Genomic DNA, 18848 nt, shown 5'->3' with positions numbered 1-18848 from the left:
GTGGCTCAGTGGTTAGCAAATCCCACCAAGGACAACATCTGCAAGGAGTTTGCATGTTCTCCCCATGCTTGAGTGGGTTTCTTCTGGGCACTCGGGTTTCCTCCCACACATCAAAGACATACTGATAGGTATTCTAGATTGTGAGCCCAAATGGGGACCGTGCCAATAATGTGTGTACAGCACTGTGGAATTAATGGCACTGTAAAAGTGAGTAAAATAAATAAATAAATATTACACAACAGAGAAGTGTGGCGCTATTAACTGCAGTTAATATTTCACTGAGTGCCAAATATTTAATTGCTAATATCCCTACAGCTGAGAGGCATAATAAAAAAGGGACGTTTTTTCGCTATAACATCGGCTGTCCAGTCCAGCATGACAAAATTTGTAAAAAGTCTATTTAAGGCCACGATACACTTGTGAGAGCTGACAGACAAAGCTATTTCTCCTGGTTCCGCTATACATATGCGCACTTGGCACAGATAGTGGTGATGTGATTTTTTAAGGTAGAGCAGAAAAAGTCACTGCCAGGTACCTCTGGCACCAACTTATTTCCTGAAGAATAAAAGTGATGTGTGTTACAATTCAAGCTGCTTCACCCTCTTTTCCTCTTAATCATCTAGTGGAGAGAATTAGTAGGCCGCCTATAAAAATTAGATTATTGACTGATTCTGCCGAAATTGGGGATTTGGACAACTTTAGTTTAGTTTGTATGCGGCTCTCCCAATTGTCCTCTCACATGTTGTTGGGAGAGTTAAGGGTCAGGCAGAAGCTCAATGGTTTGCCTGATTGAAAACATGAATAATATATTGCATTTTAAATCTCATTATTCTATTAATCTGGAAAATGTCAAACAAAACAACTGTGCATGCATCCATATAAAATTGAAGGCATGTGGATATTGAGTATGGCCCAATGTACATCTTGGGGAATTATATTGCTGCATGCTTTACATTAGTTAACTTATGAATTTTGGGTAACTACAGGAATATTTGGGACATGTGCAGATATCCAGTGTGGAATTGGAACATGCGTAGAAAATGAAGGGAGAGTTCATTGCCTGTGTCCATCAGGATATGGAGGAGACAGCTGTGACATAGGTAAATTCTTGTAATTTCGTATATTATTGACATATGTATACATTTTATAGCTTATTTCATTGCGTTAATTAAGGGAAGCGGCTTATATTGAGCTTCTTCAAACACATTACTTTAAGTAAACAGTTGATGAAGAATGACAGCTAAATGGCAGTGATTCCAAGTAAAGTGTATGAAAGCAAGGCTACAAAAGGTAAGGAAATCATTGGGCTTGTTCTCTACTCATCATTTTGAAATTTTATTTTGATCTAGTGTAGCAATACCATGGTTGTAGATATCTATTTTATATCTGCATAATCTTTTTGATCTTTTTTCCCAATTGTTTAATAATGCTGACAATATTGGCAATGCATGAGGGTAGAAATAAGCATAAGATTTACTCAAAGCTAGTCTGTATCCAACAGTTGTAGAGCCTGTCTAATTCCAACCCACATAGCGGGACAATATCATTAGATGAAAAAAGAAACCAATCAGTAGGTTTGCTACATATTGTGACCCCGCACATAAATGACCAGACTGGGAATAAACATTGCTCACCTCTACTAGTGGTGTACCTTATGCATTGCGGGTCTGCAGCTATAAAACTGACTATATGCTAAATTACCCCATTGCCCATAACATCCTCCTTTCAGACTCAAAAGGGTATAAACAGAAGATATATTTATTTATTTTTCTTTTCTATCTGTACTTTTTTATTTAGAGAAGAATGAAAAAACGATCTAACAGGTATTTTAAACACCTATTCATTTTATATACTGTATATGGAAAAAAAAATTTTGTTACCAGAAATACAGACGACGATACAAATAACTGCATAATTAAAATATTGTTTCTAAGAACTAATGAAATAAGATTATCTATGTAAGTAATACGTGCATTGTACACTTACTCAGGTCCCTTGTAACTAATGCTCTTGTCTATTGACAACAAAATCCAGGACACCCCTATCTTAAATGATAGGGAAACCAAACATGTGGCCTGTCATCATTTTGTTGACTCTTTTATCCATATATTCCAATGGGGGAATAGGTTTCCCTATTTTTCTCATAAATTCACCAAAAGACATAGTGCAATTAATTCACCAATGCATCCTAATGGGTAGTGAACCAATAAAACGCAAAGCAGGTGTATATTTACCTGCAACCAGGATCCTAAGCTTTACTTTCCACAGAATATGGCTATTTATGTCAGTTATCAAGTACAGATGAACGGATAAAGCAAAATTGCAATTTGCCTGTTCATGCGTTTTTTTCCCAGGAAATTCGAGTCCGCTCCTCGCTGTCACCTTCCCGGCCCTCATCGCATCTTCTGATTGCTACTGTGAGTGCTGAAATACCAACTCATGCCATGCTAGGATTTCTGCTTCTGTTGAGGCCCAAGAGAGTTCTGCACAAACTCACAAAAGGTCATAGCATCACAATATCACGGTGTGCACCGTGACTTTGCACATGTATGCACAAAACCGTCTCAGACCTCATCAAGGAATTTCAGCACTCATGTAGGAGATCAGAAGGTGAGACTCATGTTGAACGAATGATGTTGAGGTATGGAGGGACCAAAGAGGTGAGCGATAAGTTGAGCATACAATGTTTTTGTTTATTTTTTAGCCGCTTGTGGCAGAAGCAAGTCACAAAAATTTTTTGTAAAATTTGAGTAAAATTCAATTCCACTTGAATATATTCTCTCAACTCTATTATCAACCATATAATAAGATGACTAAGTGAATTATAAAGCAGAAAAAGGAGGAAGACTAGATTTTCTTTTAAAATGTTAATCTACAAATGGATGAACACCTACAGCTACAAGATCTGCAAAATAAGGGATTGGTTAATATGAAAGAATCATTCTGAATTTCTCACTACATTCTGTAGACAGACACCCACAGGAGGATCTAAGATTTGACCAACTGTACTTCCCTTACTGTTATTTGTCCCCTCCTCCTCCCACTGCTGCTATGTAATACACAGGAACGCATCTTGCATACCTTTTTTTATAATAACATTCATAAAGAAGTATAAGAGAGCAGTAAATTAGCATCAAACATTCCTCCTGTATGTCCATTCTGCGCATACCTATTGCCCTCCACCATTTAGCATCTCCCAGATCAAAAGTGGAAGGCTCACACAGTTGTCAAAATAGTAAGATAATAGAGAGGCATACTTTAGCTGACTTCAAACTCCTTTTCCGAAAGGACCAGACCAGACCACTAAATTAGAGGTGATCTCTTTTTACGTTTTTCTAATTGTATATTTGAGAAAAATTTTAAATTTTTTCTCTCCTTTTCCATCATTAAGTTTCTAGGGAGTAATAAGGTATTTTTAAAGTGCAAAAACAATAACTAGAGGGGAAAAAATTATCTTTAAAGGATATTCCTGTATCAAAAAACATGGATTTTTTCTTAAAAACAGCAGTGGGATGAGTTGTGTCTGTTATTGCAGCTCCATTGAAGGTGATTGGACTGTTCTTCATTTTCACACACAACCTTTGGAGATGTAGAACTCTTTTTTTACAGGAAGCAAACATGACTTTGTTATCTTTGAGAAACCTTATAGTTTAGTTTTAAATAATACCTTAAAAAGAGAAAAAGTCCTGTAGAATTATTTCTTAGCAATCATTTACTGTATAATATTGCTTTAGTAAAGTGCTTGTCAATCACTGGGCACCTGAGCAACTATGGCATCTATTCATTCCATATAACTGTTTTAATACACAACCATTGAGCCGTTAGTGTGCATTACCCATTTTCTGACTGTTTTTCAATGTGTGGTTGTAAATGTCATTAGCGGTTCTAAAGTCATTAGAAAGCTCTAAAAATGTCAAGTGTTATGTTATATATCATAGGTAGAAAAACACTGAGCTACGATACCAGCTCTAAATGTTTTAATTAATATTCTAATATTCTGTTATTGTGGTTTTCGAATGCTTTACTTGATAAAAATATATTGCACACAGCAATACACAGGACAAATGATACGAATGCCAGCAAGTAGATATTTTGGGATTATCTGTTTTAGCCCACACAGTCCAATCTCTCTACCTCAATAATATCATTTTTCTTTTCTTGCTATACAGAGATCTTAAATAGACTTCTTGAATGTTTCCTATTATTTATAGAAATCATCATACCGTTGGAGTTGTAGCACAATACAGTTAGTCGTGTGAATAAAGATAGCCCCTATCAGATATCACTGGAAAAAAATACAATTTATTCATATTGATCTAATGGTGTGGACCAAGCTAGCAGGAAATACTAGTTAGATTTTGGATCAATTCAACATGTGATTCTTCAATTTTAACTATGAAGCTACAGGTGCAGTCCAAAGTCCAATAATAACCCCTGAATTGTAGCCATTGATTTTGGCAAACATGGCTGTCCTTCCTATGGGTGTGAGACACTTCACAATACATAGCATCGGGGAAAAGAAGGATAGGGCATGCTTCATGTTAATGCATGGTATTTTTGTTCTCAGGGCAGATAAGCAGCCACCAGAGGTGTCTGTCAGTGGGGTACACCCCTGTCCCCATAGAAAACACATGCCTATTTGGATGAACTGAGCATGCATCATCTGTATGAGGGAGTCAGAAGGGGTAGCTATTGGATAAATGAGCATCTTTAGTGGTGAGAAGATGGACACTATCTGGGCAAAATAATATTTTCATATCTTGCCCTCTCATATGATATTATGTATTTTTGTGCCCTGTTGATAACTAGTATATTATATGGTGATTATATATGATGATGATGATTTATTAAAATATATGTAGCCACAAGTGTTCAACATGTAATGGTTCATTTGTCAAGATAAGCAAATTTATTCAAGTGGATATGAATTCTCCTCAAGTTTTTCAAAAATTTGTAATCTCCAGAATACGGAATATTTGCAAGTCACTCACTACCAGTTCAGCAAAATAGCGGCCATTTTCCTGAACCATAGAACTTTGGAAATAGGTTAATGAAAAAATGAATACCCTCCACACTACTCACTTCTCTCCACCCCTGCAGCCTTATATCTGGTCCTCCATGGGTCTTCTTGTTGTCTTCCTTGTCACATGCATTTCTTTTGGTCTGCTTCCCTTTGGGCCACAGCTCCCAGCACAATTAGACCCTGACATTCCCGTATGCCAAGCTGTTGTATTGCACATCATAACTTCAGTATATGCAACCCCTGAAGTGCTGACTAGTCTTATGCAATGCAGTGACCTAGTGGTCCAGTAGTCACGGCCCAGAGTTAAGCAGCTTGAAGAAGAAGGGTGCAACTAGGAAAGGAGAATAAAAGAGGCATAGCAAAACGAACGGGGTGGCAAGGCAAGAGTGCGGTGAGGTATTATTTTTATTATTTTTTACTTTTTACATTATTTATGTCCTGGGGTTTTTCTAGACACTAGAGCATCATATGCGCATAACTTCGATGCAAAAAGAATTTCCTTGATAAATCTGCATGATTTGCCATATTCGAATCTTTGCAGATTTGATCATCTCTAGTCATTTATCAACAAAGTTTGCTATGCTTGATTTTCCTGTGACAAAAAGGCTCAGGCCGTCTGGTTGTTACATTTTAATGGCAACTATGCTACAATAACGTTCTCTGAAATAAAAATCCAATGACCCTATGAAATCTGAGCTAATATTTGAGGTGTTTCTTGCTATTTGACACTGTGATTTGTTGTTCTCCTTGTTTTGTTTTTTCCCCCAGGAATTATGCGTGAGATCTCACAAGTGACCCACTAGATTCAAAGTAGAAGCTTAAAAAGTCCTAATCTCCTGCCTATTAAACCCCTCCCTCCGCTATATGCCTTGCTTTAGCTAAATGCCTAATTTTCCCTTTTACAGCGTGCTTTAAACTTAATTGTTGCTAATTAAATAATAAAAAAGGAGAACAAGTTACATGGTCAGCCGGGGTGCATTCAGCGCTGGTTCAAATTGCTGCTGCTTGCTGACAAACACAAAGCATGCTGGGCCCCGGAAACTTAAAGGGACTCTGTCACCTGAATTTGGCGGGACTGGTTTTGGGTCATATGGGCGGAGTTTTCGGGTGTTTGATTCACCCTTTCCTTACCTGCTGGCTGCATGCTGGCTGCAATATTGGATTGAAGTTCATTCTCTGTCCTCCATAGTACACGCCTGCGCAAAGCAATCTTGCCTTGTGCAGGCGTGTACTATGGAGGACAGAGAATGAACTTCAATCCAATATTGCAGCCAGCATGCAGCCAGCGGGTAAGGAAAGGGTGAATCAAACACCCGAAAACTCCGCCCATATGACCCAAAACCAGTCCCGCCAAATTCAGGTGACAGGTTCCCTTTAACTCTTTTTACTATGAAACCGAGAAGGCCATAGAAAGCTTACAAGAAGACATGTTGTGTTTCCAGCTTCATACAAAGTTTATACCAATGCAACTTTTTTCAAGTATAAAAAAGGCTCATCGTAACCTATACAATAGGCATTCCATCCCATTCCATCCCTCTATGTGATAATGTAACTCTAAGAACATTAAAAGGGTCTATTATTCAACAACCATTGAAAAAATGTTTTTGTTTTTTTCTATTTAAACACATGCCTGTGCAATTTAAGAGGAGTGTGTGCTATAAAGAGTAGGTTTTATGCTAATGCAAACACAAGAGGTCCAATCTGTCAGTGTGCAATCTAGATTCCTTTCTGGTTAGTGATAAATGACCCTAAAGAAACCTCTTGTAAAAAAAAATCAAACACTACAATTTCTTTGTTTTGCTCATTATGGGAATGCACTTAGTTAGAGGAAGTTAGACATCCAAATAATTATGATTATATAGACATTTAATGCCAGATTTCTCTAATTCAATCCTTGACATTTAGCAAGCCTGAGTCTTCTATGCGCAATAGCGTAATGCATTAGGCACAGTTCAGCCACTAGAGAATTCCTGCAAAGCATTAAAAGAATAACAAAGATTTAATTTATACCATACGAAGATGAAAAGTATACATTGGCTATGTACTATGTGTTTTTGTATCGGATACTCTTAGTGACCATAGCTATTTATCCATTTCATTGTCTTTGACTATGATCATACTGGCAATGTGGCTTGCTTCCATAACAGAAGCCATGATGGATCTGATATACAAAGTATATCACCACTGAATAACATTGGGTTGGTTCCAGCTCTTTTTAAAAAAAAAGTAGTCCTTTATTAATATACATTTTAAATAGATTCTATATTGCATGAGGGAAAAGGCAACGTGTTTCGAATGCACATCGGCGTTTTTTGAGCTCAGACAAAGAACGCCGATGTGTTATCGAAAGGCATTGCATTTTCCCCATGCAATATGAAATGTATTTTTAATGTATGTTAATAAAAAACTACTTCTTAAAGGAGCTGGCACTAGCCCATTGTTATTCTTTGGATTCAACACTTTTGGTCATAACGGAGTTCGGTTCACCTATATGCCTTGAGCCATAATGATGAGTTAGTTTTCCTAAATTTTTTTGCACTTGTATTCCTGCCACACAGGATACCCCCTGTTCCTGACCTATTGGCACATACAGGACTATTCCTTCTCAAGGCAGGTGCAAAAATATGGCACAGTTTTTGAATGAATAGCGATATACACAGGGCCATTATAGGGGTGTTCTTATAAAATGACGTCTGAACTCTGGGTTCCTCACTTATCCTAAGAATGAAGAGGCACTGCTGTAGTCCTTCATCATCTTCACAGTTTTTTCTCTGCTGAAAGTCACCCAAATTCCTCTGTATGCAGAACATTGTGTGGAGCCAGCAACAGATAGGAACACTTCTGGATGGCCGCGAATACTGCTGAACGTGGAAAACATAAAAGGGAAGTGTTTCTATAACTAGTCCATGGCTTTGAGTGCAGGCATGTAATTTTGACCACCAGAACCAGCAGCTGAAAAGCAAAGTCCACGCAACCTCAAAAGTCCTCCTTTTTTCATCAGTGTAGTAGACTAGGAGTCCTAATGGCAAAACCTTGATTTCTTACAGACATTGATGAGTGCCTACCAAGTCTTTGTGTGAATGGAGCTACCTGCGTTGATGGCATCGACTCATTCAAATGCTTATGCCTTCCCAGCTACGGAGGGGACCTGTGTCAGATCGGTACGACCAATGTGGCTTGAGCTAATTATACTAACAACTGCATCCCACTCAAACAGAACATCCCTCCTTCGAAAGCAAATGATTGTGCTTGTTTCTTAGTGGGCTCTTTGCTAATACAGTCCTACATGTGAGAGAAAAGTAAATAACCTATTTTTGTTTCCTTTAGTCTCTCTTCTCATCCTCCACTTTTAATGTGATTTATTTCAGATTACAGGAATTGACCTTGAAAAGGATCTCATCAGGACAGACCTTGATTTTTACTCTTCTTCTCTTAAAAGTTTAAATCACCTGCAGGTTCCTTTATAAAGATGAACCACTACATGGAAAGACTTCCTTCAGCCAAAACCTTTGTTTTTGGTGTAGATGACAAATTTTAAAAGTAATAAAAAGGTCCACACCAAGACTCCCCCAAGTATTGATTGGTCACCTTGGAAATCTCTCATTAATTTCCTTCAAAATAAATAGTTTTAAATGAAATGACAGTTATTTTTGTGGTTAGTGAATAATCGAAAAAAACACAATAAGTAAATAAAATAAGCTAAAGTCATATAGATTAAATTAATCAGTTTTATGCAATTTTCCAGGTTTTAGCAAATTATGCAACTGTAACAAGAATGTTAATGATTTTTCCTTTTTAATATTACAAAAAAAATTGAAATGTTTAGTGAAGTAAAATAATTAATGATTCGACTGCTATTATGAAGACTATAATATGTAAGACAATACATTTCCCTAAACACTATAAAATGTAAAATATAACAGCCTCCATTTACCTCTGTAGTATAATTTTAAAAGTCTAATTAAAACAAAGTATTTTTTTTAGTTCTAGAGACAGTATTTCACTTACCTGATTTAATTAAATTCCATGTGATATTTGCATCAAAGTTTACACTACATCTATCTTTAATGCCAAGCATTGTCCAAACTTGTGTTTTCCAAACTATCCCCAAGAAATACTAAGAAAGTCTTATCTTTAGAATTTGTCATTTGGAAAACATGCAGTATTCATTGAGTGAAACACATGAAATCAGCCCTGCAATATTAAAGTGTAGCTAGAGACATGTTTGAATATTTTGATATTTTGCAGAGACCCCCACCAATCACTGCTGTTCTTCTCTGTTCTGCTCCAACACTGTACTGTTCAGTCCATCTTCAGTCTTTAAGTATAGCTGTGTATAGCTGAGGCATTCTGCTCCCCATTGTTTTATGAGAGTTGGGCATCTGGACCCCCAACAATCAAATCTTCCATGTGACAACCTTCAAAAAATATGCTTACACATCAAGAACCTTCTAAATATTTGATCTTTCAGGCTCCCTGTGGACTCGATTGTGGACAATGGTCTAGACCAAACCTGAGCAAAGTGCAGCCAGCAGGCCACATATGGCCCTCATGCTGTTCCAGTCTGGCCCACAGACTGAGACAGTGGAAGGGTTAAAAACAGGCCAACGAGCAGCACCATGCAGCCGCCCTCTTCTGGTCTAGACAATAAGCAGATGAGCCACTCCTACATACTTAACAAAACAGTGGTAACTGGTTATATTTTCAGTGAAAAAAATTATAAAAATACATTTCAATAAATATACTACTAAGTAAATATCTTAGTGAGGCTCTCACCAATTGATATAGGAGAGGAGGCAGAGGCATTCAGCCGAGTTCTGCTCACCTTCAACACTGAAGGTGGGCTTCATATACTTCCTATTGAACTCATCTTCAGTCTTTCAGGCACATGACTAAACACTTTTGCTCCCTCCTTGTTTTAGGGATTGGTGAGTACCTGGAACACCTGCAATCTTCTTATATGTCAAAAGTTATATTTTTTTTAAATGCGACTACTTTTAAAGAAATTCATAATTACATGACCCGTGATGGCTCTCTGTAGACTTTAAGGGTGACACTCGTATGTGGGCAACAGTTCTACACACATAACAAATAGTAACTGGTTGCATTTTTTACTAAAGAAACAGCAAAAGATCATTTCTTTAAACAGCTTATTGAATGCTTTGAGTAGAGGAATATTTGTAAAGTACTCTGAAGAAGTAATGCTAATTCACATTTGCATTTGGGTGCTTTGCGGAGGGCTGCGTTCTTCCTCCATTAAGCTCTGCTTACTTCCGCATACTTCACGCATGCATCCTGCGTACCTATCTTTAACATTGAGTACACAGGACATGCAGGTGTATGCAGATGTTTGCGGATGTGTTGTTTTGATGCGCCCGTCGACTGCACGGGAGCGCAACAAGTTGCATCATGTGCGGACGGGGGTGCGTTAAAACAGCGCATCCACATACATCCGCATAAATCCGCATGTCCTGCATACCCAATGTTAAAGATTGGTACGCAGAACGCATGCAGAAGTATGCGGAAGTAGGAGGAGCTTAACGTAGGAAGTACACAGCCCTCTGCAAAGCCCCCGAACACAAATGTGAAACCAGCCTTAGACATAGGGGGAGTTTACCCAGACTGGCTTTTAATTGTCTAATCTAAAACTTATAGCCCACAGGACCCGAGCCCAGTTGTTGAAAAAATTTTAGAGGCAGGTCACAAAAGGAAAACAGTCGCAAAATGTTGCACAAATTCCATTTGCTATAAATTTTATAATTTTTCAATGCCAGCTAAAAAGATGATACATTTCTCTTATTTTTTTGCAATTATACCTGAATTGCACATGCTTAGATAATGTCATTCTAAGAATTCTGAGAAATGAGAAATATTCAGTTCTATAATAATAATAAAAATAATAATTATTATTATTATTATAGCACCATTTATTCCATGGCACTTTACATCTGAGGAGGGGTATACAAAATAAAAACAAGTACAGTAATCTTAAACAATACAAGTCACAACTAGTACAGAAGGAGAGAGGACCCTGCCTGCGAGAGCTTACAATCTACAAGGGATGGGTGAGAATACAGTAGGTGATGGTAGAGCTGGCCATGCAGCGGTTTGGTGGAACGTTGGTTACTGCATGTTGTAGGCTTGTCGGAAGAGGGAGGTTTTCAGGTTCCTTTTGAAGGTTTCCATGGTAGACGAGAGTCTGTAATGTTGTGGTAGAGAGTTCCAGAGTAGGGGTGATGTGCGGGAGAAATCTTGTATGTGATTGTGGAAAGAGGAGATAAGAGGGGAGTAGAGAAGGAGATCTTGTGAGGATCAGAGGTTGCACGCAGGTAAGTACCGGGAAACTAGGTCACAGATGTATGGAGGAGATGTTGTGGATGGCTTTGTATGCCATGGTTAGAGATTTGAACTGGAGTCTCTGGATAATGGTGAACCAGTGCAGGGACTGACAGAGGGGAGAGGCTGGGGAATAGCAGGGGGACAGGTGGATTAGTCAGGCAGCAGAATTTAAAATAGATTGGAGGGGTGTGAGACTGTTAAAGGGGAGGCCACAGAGCAGGAGGTTGCAGTAGTCAAGAAGTGAGATGATGAGTGCATGGACATGGTTGTGGAATATCTGATCTGGGAAATATTTTTGAGTTGAAGTTGGCAGGGAGTTTAAAGGGCTTGAATATGTGCTTTGAAGAAGAGATCACAGTCAAGGATTACCCCAAGGCAGCAAGCTTGTGGGACTGGGGAGAGTGAGCAGCCATTTACTGTAATGGATAGGTTCGTTAGGGGAGTCGAGTGAGATGGGGGAAAGATTATGAATTCTGTTTTGTCCATATTAAGTTTTAGAAATCTAGCAGAGAAGAAGAATGAAATAGCGGACATACGTTGTGGGATTCTGGTTAGTAGGGAGGTGATATCTGGTCCAGAGAGTTAGATCTGTGTGTCATCAGCATTCAGGTGATACTGCAAGCCATGAGATTATATGAGCTGTCCCAGGTCAAAGGTGTAAATGGAGAAGAGCAGGGGCCCTGGGACTGAACCAGGCGGGACTCCGACAGGGGGCAAGGTGGTGTGTGAGTGGGAGATGTTGAATGTCCGGTCTGTTAGGTATGACAAGATCCAAGATTTGGCCAAGTCTGTGATGCCAGTAAATAAAAACGGTCTGTAGTGATAGGGAATGGTCCACCGTGTCAGTGGCAGAGGACAGGAGAAGGAGAAGGAGCACAGAGTAGTTTTGCTTGGCTTTGGCAGATAATAGATCATTGGTGACTTTAGTTAGGGCAGTTTAGTGATGCGGTCGGAAGCCAGATTGTAAGTGGTCAAAGAGGGAGCAGGAAGAGAGGTGGGAAGACAATTCAAAATGGACATGTTGTTCCAGTAGTTTTTAGGCATTTTAGGGTAGAAGTGATGGGGTGATAGCTAGATACAGTGGTTAGGTCAAGAGAGGGCTTTTTGAGTGTGATGTGATTGAGGCATGTTTGAAACATGAGGGGAAAACACCAGTTGTTAATGATAGGTTGAAGAAATGGGTTGGGATGAAGACTGTGGTGCAGTTTGGGATGAAGTGTGATGGGATCGGATCAAGTGCACCATGTGGTGAGATGTGATCTTAAGAGAAGAGTGGAAAGTTGATCTTCTGCAATGGTGAAGAAATTGGTTTTGGAGGAGGAGGGTTTAGTAGTATGGAGCAGGGGCTCTGGGGCTCTGGGAGTTGTAGACCAAATCTTTCTCTGATGCAATCAATCTTCTGCTTGAAGAATGAGGCAAAGTCTTCAGCTAACATGAGTGGAAAGGATGGATTTGCTGGGGGACAGAGGAGAGAAATCAAAGTGTTGAATAGCTGTTTAAGATTGTGAGACAGAGAGGATATGAGAGATGAGAAGTAGGTTTGTTTTGCTGTAGCGAGTGTGGCCTTGAAAGTAGTGAGGGTCTGTTTGAATGCGATGAAGTGCTCATTGGAGTGGGATCTTTTCCATCTCTGCTCAGCAACCCTAGAAGCCCTGCTTAGTTCTTTGGCCAGGCTGGTGTGCCTGGGTTGTCTGTTGATTTTGCAAGCTTTGGTATATGTGAGAGGGGAGACCAACATTATACAGAATAACAAATAATTCAACACCTAACAAGAGGCGTGAGGGCTCTGCTCGCCAGCTTACAATCTGTGAGGAAACAGGGAGGACACAAAAGGTAAATGGTAAAAAGTGCTTGTGTTGTACGATCCAGCCATCAATAAAATAAATAGGGGCATTCAAATAATGCTACATGAAGCAATCATCAGCCAATATGCTTATAAGTAAAGATACAAAGTGCTAATAAGTGCATGGAGGGTGTGGGAATAATTCATGGAAGGAACCAGATTCTGAGGAAACATTAAGAAAGGAGAATAGAGAATATAAAACCAATAAAGCATAGAAACACCTGCGCTTCCAATAGTTGCTGTTTGAATTACAGGCACCCACTAAAGTTACTAAAATAAAGCACACAAATCAAAAGAATCAACTCCCAGGAACGTACTGAAGATCACAACTATAGTTGAGCTACAATTGTAAACATAAGGAAGCAGAAACTTACCTCTACCTAGTAGGTGTGCAGAGATCACTGCAGGGTATACTCAGTTGAAGACAGGGTGTGCTTCACAAGATGCCCGCAATCGGTGGTTACACGGTTCAGCTGGACGTAGATGTGCGGTACAGTGCCAAGGGAGCATCTTCCCTGGTTAATAGAAGAAACCTCCGTAGCGGCTAGGTGAATATGCGTCAGCATGCTCTGGCTGAGAGACGCCGCCGTGGGATCGCGTAAGTGTGGAGGGCGGGGTTTAGTGTTGGTGACGTCACCAGAGGACAAGCGCTCAAAGGGGTCAGATTTCCGACACATTTCCAAGGTACTCGGACCTTCTTCCTCAAACGAAGCTGCACGACAGCTACGAAGGTTTCTTCTATTAACCAGGGAGGATGCTCCCTTAGCACTGTACCGCACATCTACGTCCAGCTGAACCGTGTACCACCGATTGTGGGCATCTTGTGAAGCACACCCTGTCTTCAACTGAGTATACCCTGCAGTGATCTCTGCACACCTACTAGATAGAAGTAAGTTTCTGCTTCCTTATGTTTACAATTCTGGTTCAACTATAGTTGTGATCTTCAGTACATTCCTGGGAGTTGATTCTTTTGATTTGTGTACTTTATTTTAGTAACTTTAGTGGGTGCCTATAATTCAAACAGCACTAAAGGGGTTGTCCACTAGTTTGACAACCCCTTCGCCATCTGTATGTTTTCCCTGAGTAAATTAATAACACTTTTACTCACATCTGGTGTCGGCGCCATTGTAAAGGTACAAAGTGCTACTGAGTCATGGAGGGTGTGGGAATAGTTCATAGAAGGAACCAGATTCTGAGGAACCATTAAGAAGGGAGAATGGAGAATAGTTATATTAGTAAGGTACTAGGCCAGTCTAAGAAATGTTTTTAGAGCACACTTGAAACTGTGGATACTGGGAATTAAAATAATACTAAAGGGGTTGTCCACTACTCGGACATCCCCTTCTCAATCCATATGTTTGCCCCAAGTAAATTAATAACACTTTTTCTCAGCTCTGGTGTCGGCGCCGTTCTAGTGGTGTCAGCCCCTCCGAGGCTCTCCCAGGGCATGCGTGACATTGTTACGTCATGCAACCCCTGCAGTCAGTCAGCGGCCACTTCACTCTCCCCCGGTATTGGATTAGACAACGCTAAATAAATAGTTATGTTTTGAAAATGTTCTTTCCATTATTTCATCATTTTCATATCATTAACATGTCTATCAGTCCTGTGATTTCCAGAATTCCACAACTTTCCTTCTTGGTGTTGCAATTGTGAGAAGTTTGGATACACCCATAAACTGTGTTTATCAGACTTAATATATTCTGAAACACATAATATATTCTACATGACAAGAAAGATGCAAATATAAGAATTTAGCAAGGTTTATTAAAAATAAAAAGAATATTAAGCTATCAGGCATAATGATAATAAACTGATTTCTAATACGTGAATACGCTCTTTTTTTCTGTATGAATAGATAAAAAACTATTTTGCTGTATTCCATTTAGACGATCTACTAACAAGTAGAAACAAAGTGAAAATATATTTTATGCAACAGAAAGGTCAATATTAATTTCAAATAATGGAAAATCTATTCATTTCTTCATCCACTTTTGACAATTCGTATTGATAGATGCAGGAATACACAAGATGTTAGACTATTTAACGACTACATTTTCACTCAAATAGCAGATGCTTCAAGCTCCATAGTGAACGACTGTTACATAACATGTATTTTTATACCTAAATTATACCAGGCTTTTAATAAAATTAGGATTATTTAATTTACTTTTCTTACGTAATTGTTCTATCTAGCAGCATGAAAATATTGTCTTGAGTCCAAACACTAGCTATAGACATCTACACCACCATTTGAAGGTCTCCACTGTGCCTCTACTAGATTCTTTTGGCCATCCAATAAAGAACAGTTCTTTATCTTTCTTTATTTTGCTAATTTAGTGATCATGATGACATAAAATAAAATCTAAAATAGCTGTCTCATTTTTCTAGAAGCGGAACAATATATTTATATTTTTCTGTTGAGGATGTGGTTAGAGGAACTTTAATGCCAGTCCTTCTGTTTTTCTAAATATTCCTAAGAATCTAATACTCAAAAGCCATCTCGAAAGGTACCTGCAGGTGAAATCTCATTCTTTTATACCTGTGTAAGTTGTGAATTTCTGTATGCCTGAGGTGTCTGATTCTTTCTTCCTGTTACTCTAGAATCTTAGGTAAAAGAAACTCAATAACATTCTCTGTTCCCTCTGATGTCAGTGTCCTTTTTTATATTCTACAGGTTTTGATCTCTCCTTGGGAATCCTGTAAGACGATTTGAGGCAGACAAGTAACTTCAACCTATTGATGTTTTCTCCTCACGTCAATCTTTTCTTGTATCTCTTAGACCTTGATGTGTGTGAAGAAGGATGGACCAAATTCCAAGGATACTGCTATAAACACTTCTCAGAGAGAGAAACTTGGGTCGATGGAGAAAACCTTTGTCGCAGCCATCAGTCACATCTATCTAGCATCTTGACTCCCGAAGAACAAGAGTTTGTGAATGGTGAGTAGTATTTTTTTTTGGTCAGCTGTATCTTGATGGTTGTCTGGAAGCGTGGATTTGGCTCTATACATCTTCTGGTGTTAGTGAATATAAATTTAATTTTCTCTGATTGAGCCAATCATAAATGTATCATCTTTGTTCTAGCAAAATTGAAAAGTAAACTACAGAAAACAGTAACTATCAGTCTGCTATGTCTGTTTTAGAGCGGAAACTGTAATACTGTAATTCTGGATTCTTTTATCTAGAGATGAGTCACACAGAGAATAAAAACACCAAATGTTAATTAAAAAAAGTTTATAATTAAAATCTGATTAAAATCATATGTAATACTCAGTCTCTTTTAAATTTTCTAATATTGTTTTTTTGTGTATTTCTGAGACAGCAAACTATTTCGGACATAATTACTACTATTAGAGAGGATGACTGCTTTTGGAAAAAAAAATCATTTAAATTGCTACCACCCTTTATTTATAGCCAATAAAGTTGATCTCATTTTCCATTTTCCGTGTGAGTAGATTGCAGCATCTACTATGACTCCATATGTTTTCTGTTATATAATAGGGATATGTGTTCTAATTAAAAGGTCTTTAAAATATATGAAAATCAAATAAAAAGCACATACTGAAAAAAAGAATATGAAGGAATAAATCTGAATTTCCATCCTTAAGCACATTTCATTTTCTTTTTTTAACGCAAAGTGGTTTATTATTCTATGTGCATTCATTTTTTATATATATTTATAGCTGTTCGAGTTCAGTATTTCGATTAAAATACTTTTCATAGATGTAGTGGTACATGTCTATAGCTAAGACTGAAAAGACCTAAAATCTTTCTACGCACTGTCTACAAAGTGTGCAGTAAGAAATTGGTCATGTAAAGGGGACCTGTCAGGAGGTTTGGCTATGTAATCTGAGAGCAGCATTATGTAGTGGCTGAGAGCCTGATTCTAATGATGTGTCACTTACTAGTCTGTGTGTTGCTGTTTCAATAAAATCAGTGTTTTATCAACAGAAGATTATTACTACAGGACTAGTTGTCACATGCCTTCTAGTCAACTGCTCTGTGTTACCCAGCCCTCACCATTAATTGGCAGATTTCTGGCAATGTACAGTATACACAGAAACTGCCAATCAGTGGTATGGACGGGGTTATACAAAGCTCCTCATTCAGAGAACTGCTAGATCTGCAGCAGACAAAACAAGGATTTTTTTTCACAACTGCTGCACCCAGTAAATTAAGTGTTAATATCGCTGTATTCAGGAACGCTGCCCCTATGTCATGCTGCTTTCCAAAGAGGGTGCAAAAGCCTTGTGACAGATTCCCGCTAACAACAGCCATAATTAAAGCCATACGATGAAACTTGTAGGTCTGATGTCTGTAATTTGGATGAGAGCGTACGTGTTATGAAGTCTTAATTATCTTCAAGAAATGTGAAATTCTCTCTTACACACCTTGATTCATCACAGCATTTTCCCTTTTCTTCTATAAAAGTATTTGATTTCATTGTGTCAGTAACAGTCTGATCTATGCAATAATCTCATCAATAAAATTATTTAAACTATAATGAAAAGAAAAAAAAGAAAGGCCAGAATTTACCTTTTTAGATGGCTGCACTCCCCCAAAAAATGCAATGCAAAGTTACGAAAATGTCATATGTACTCCAAAATGGTATGAATGAAAACGACAGTCAGTTTGCCACACCAAAAACAAGCACTCATAACATATAGATCCACTGACAAAAAAAAATCATAAAGTTATTGGTTTAGGAAAATGGAGACACAAACAAACTTTTTTTTATTTTTACAAAAGTCTCATTTTTAACCATTAAAATATATTTAAAAAATGTATCAGGCTAATCATACTGACCTACAAAATCAAATTGTCTGGTCATTTTTACTTCACAGTGAACTACAGAAAAACAAAACCCAAAGAAACAAATGTGAAATTGCATTTTTTTTTCACTATTTCAGCCAATTAGGACTTTTTTTCCTAGTTTTTATTACATTATATGGTAAAATGAATGGTGCAATTCAAAACTACCATGCGTCATGCTTTATGCCCTCGTGAAAGAAGGGGATGAAAAAAACAAAGGAGTAAAAAGAAAAAATCACCAGGTATTAAAAGGGTTAAATAGGACTTGTCACTAGGTCAAAAATGGCATATTTTTTGTTTTTGTTTTATGCGTGCTGCTCCCCTGGAAATTCTGTTCTTAAGTCTTCAGTCTGGGGAGACCGATTTTGAACTTTGGTATTTTTGGGGGTGTTCAAGATGCGGTTCTGAAACTTGTGGTTGATTGACTTAAATGGTTTCAGAGCTGCATCTTGAATATTTTAAAGAATATTGAAGTTCAAGGTCGGTCGTTTTTGACCGAAGACAACAGCAGGGTTAAATAAAATAAGGACAAAAATTGGCTTTATTTCATGTGGTGACAGGTTCTCTTTATATAACAATTGTACATCTTTTCATATAACTTTGTATTTTACTGATATTCCATTATATATACTGTAAATAAAAGGACCACTGGGCATTTCAATGTATCTGACTATGTAGGAACCCAACTCTTTGATAGAGAGAATACCCAGAGGGGTAAAAAAAAATCTAACAGCCCCATAGCAAAACCTGAAATGAAGCCATACTCTAATACTGTATGACCATCGTCAGCAACATTTGTAGAGTTTTAAATAAATGTTACCAGAACTGGC

The 18848-nt window shown here is 38.1% G+C and overlaps 1 protein-coding gene across 2 annotated transcripts in view; it reads left to right on the top strand.

Annotated features, from left to right (window-relative positions):
• Positions 1-18848, top strand: part of ACAN (aggrecan) — a 172598-nt gene that overhangs the window by 134564 nt on the left and 19186 nt on the right. The window contains exons 13-15 of one of the 2 annotated variants that reach the window (XM_069766228.1): positions 987-1100; positions 8071-8184; positions 15988-16146. In XM_069766228.1, coding sequence (XP_069622329.1) covers positions 987-1100; positions 8071-8184; positions 15988-16146 — 387 coding nt within the window. The remainder of the gene's footprint in view (positions 1-986; positions 1101-8070; positions 8185-15987; positions 16147-18848) is intronic. The other variant, XM_069766230.1, reaches the window with a different exon arrangement.

Source organism: Ranitomeya imitator, chromosome 4 (assembly GCF_032444005.1).
Source record: "Ranitomeya imitator isolate aRanImi1 chromosome 4, aRanImi1.pri, whole genome shotgun sequence".
Lineage (NCBI taxonomy): Eukaryota > Metazoa > Chordata > Amphibia > Anura > Dendrobatidae > Ranitomeya > Ranitomeya imitator.
The sequence above is the reverse complement of the archived record's forward strand: the minus strand, read 5'-3'. Positions and strand labels throughout refer to the sequence as shown.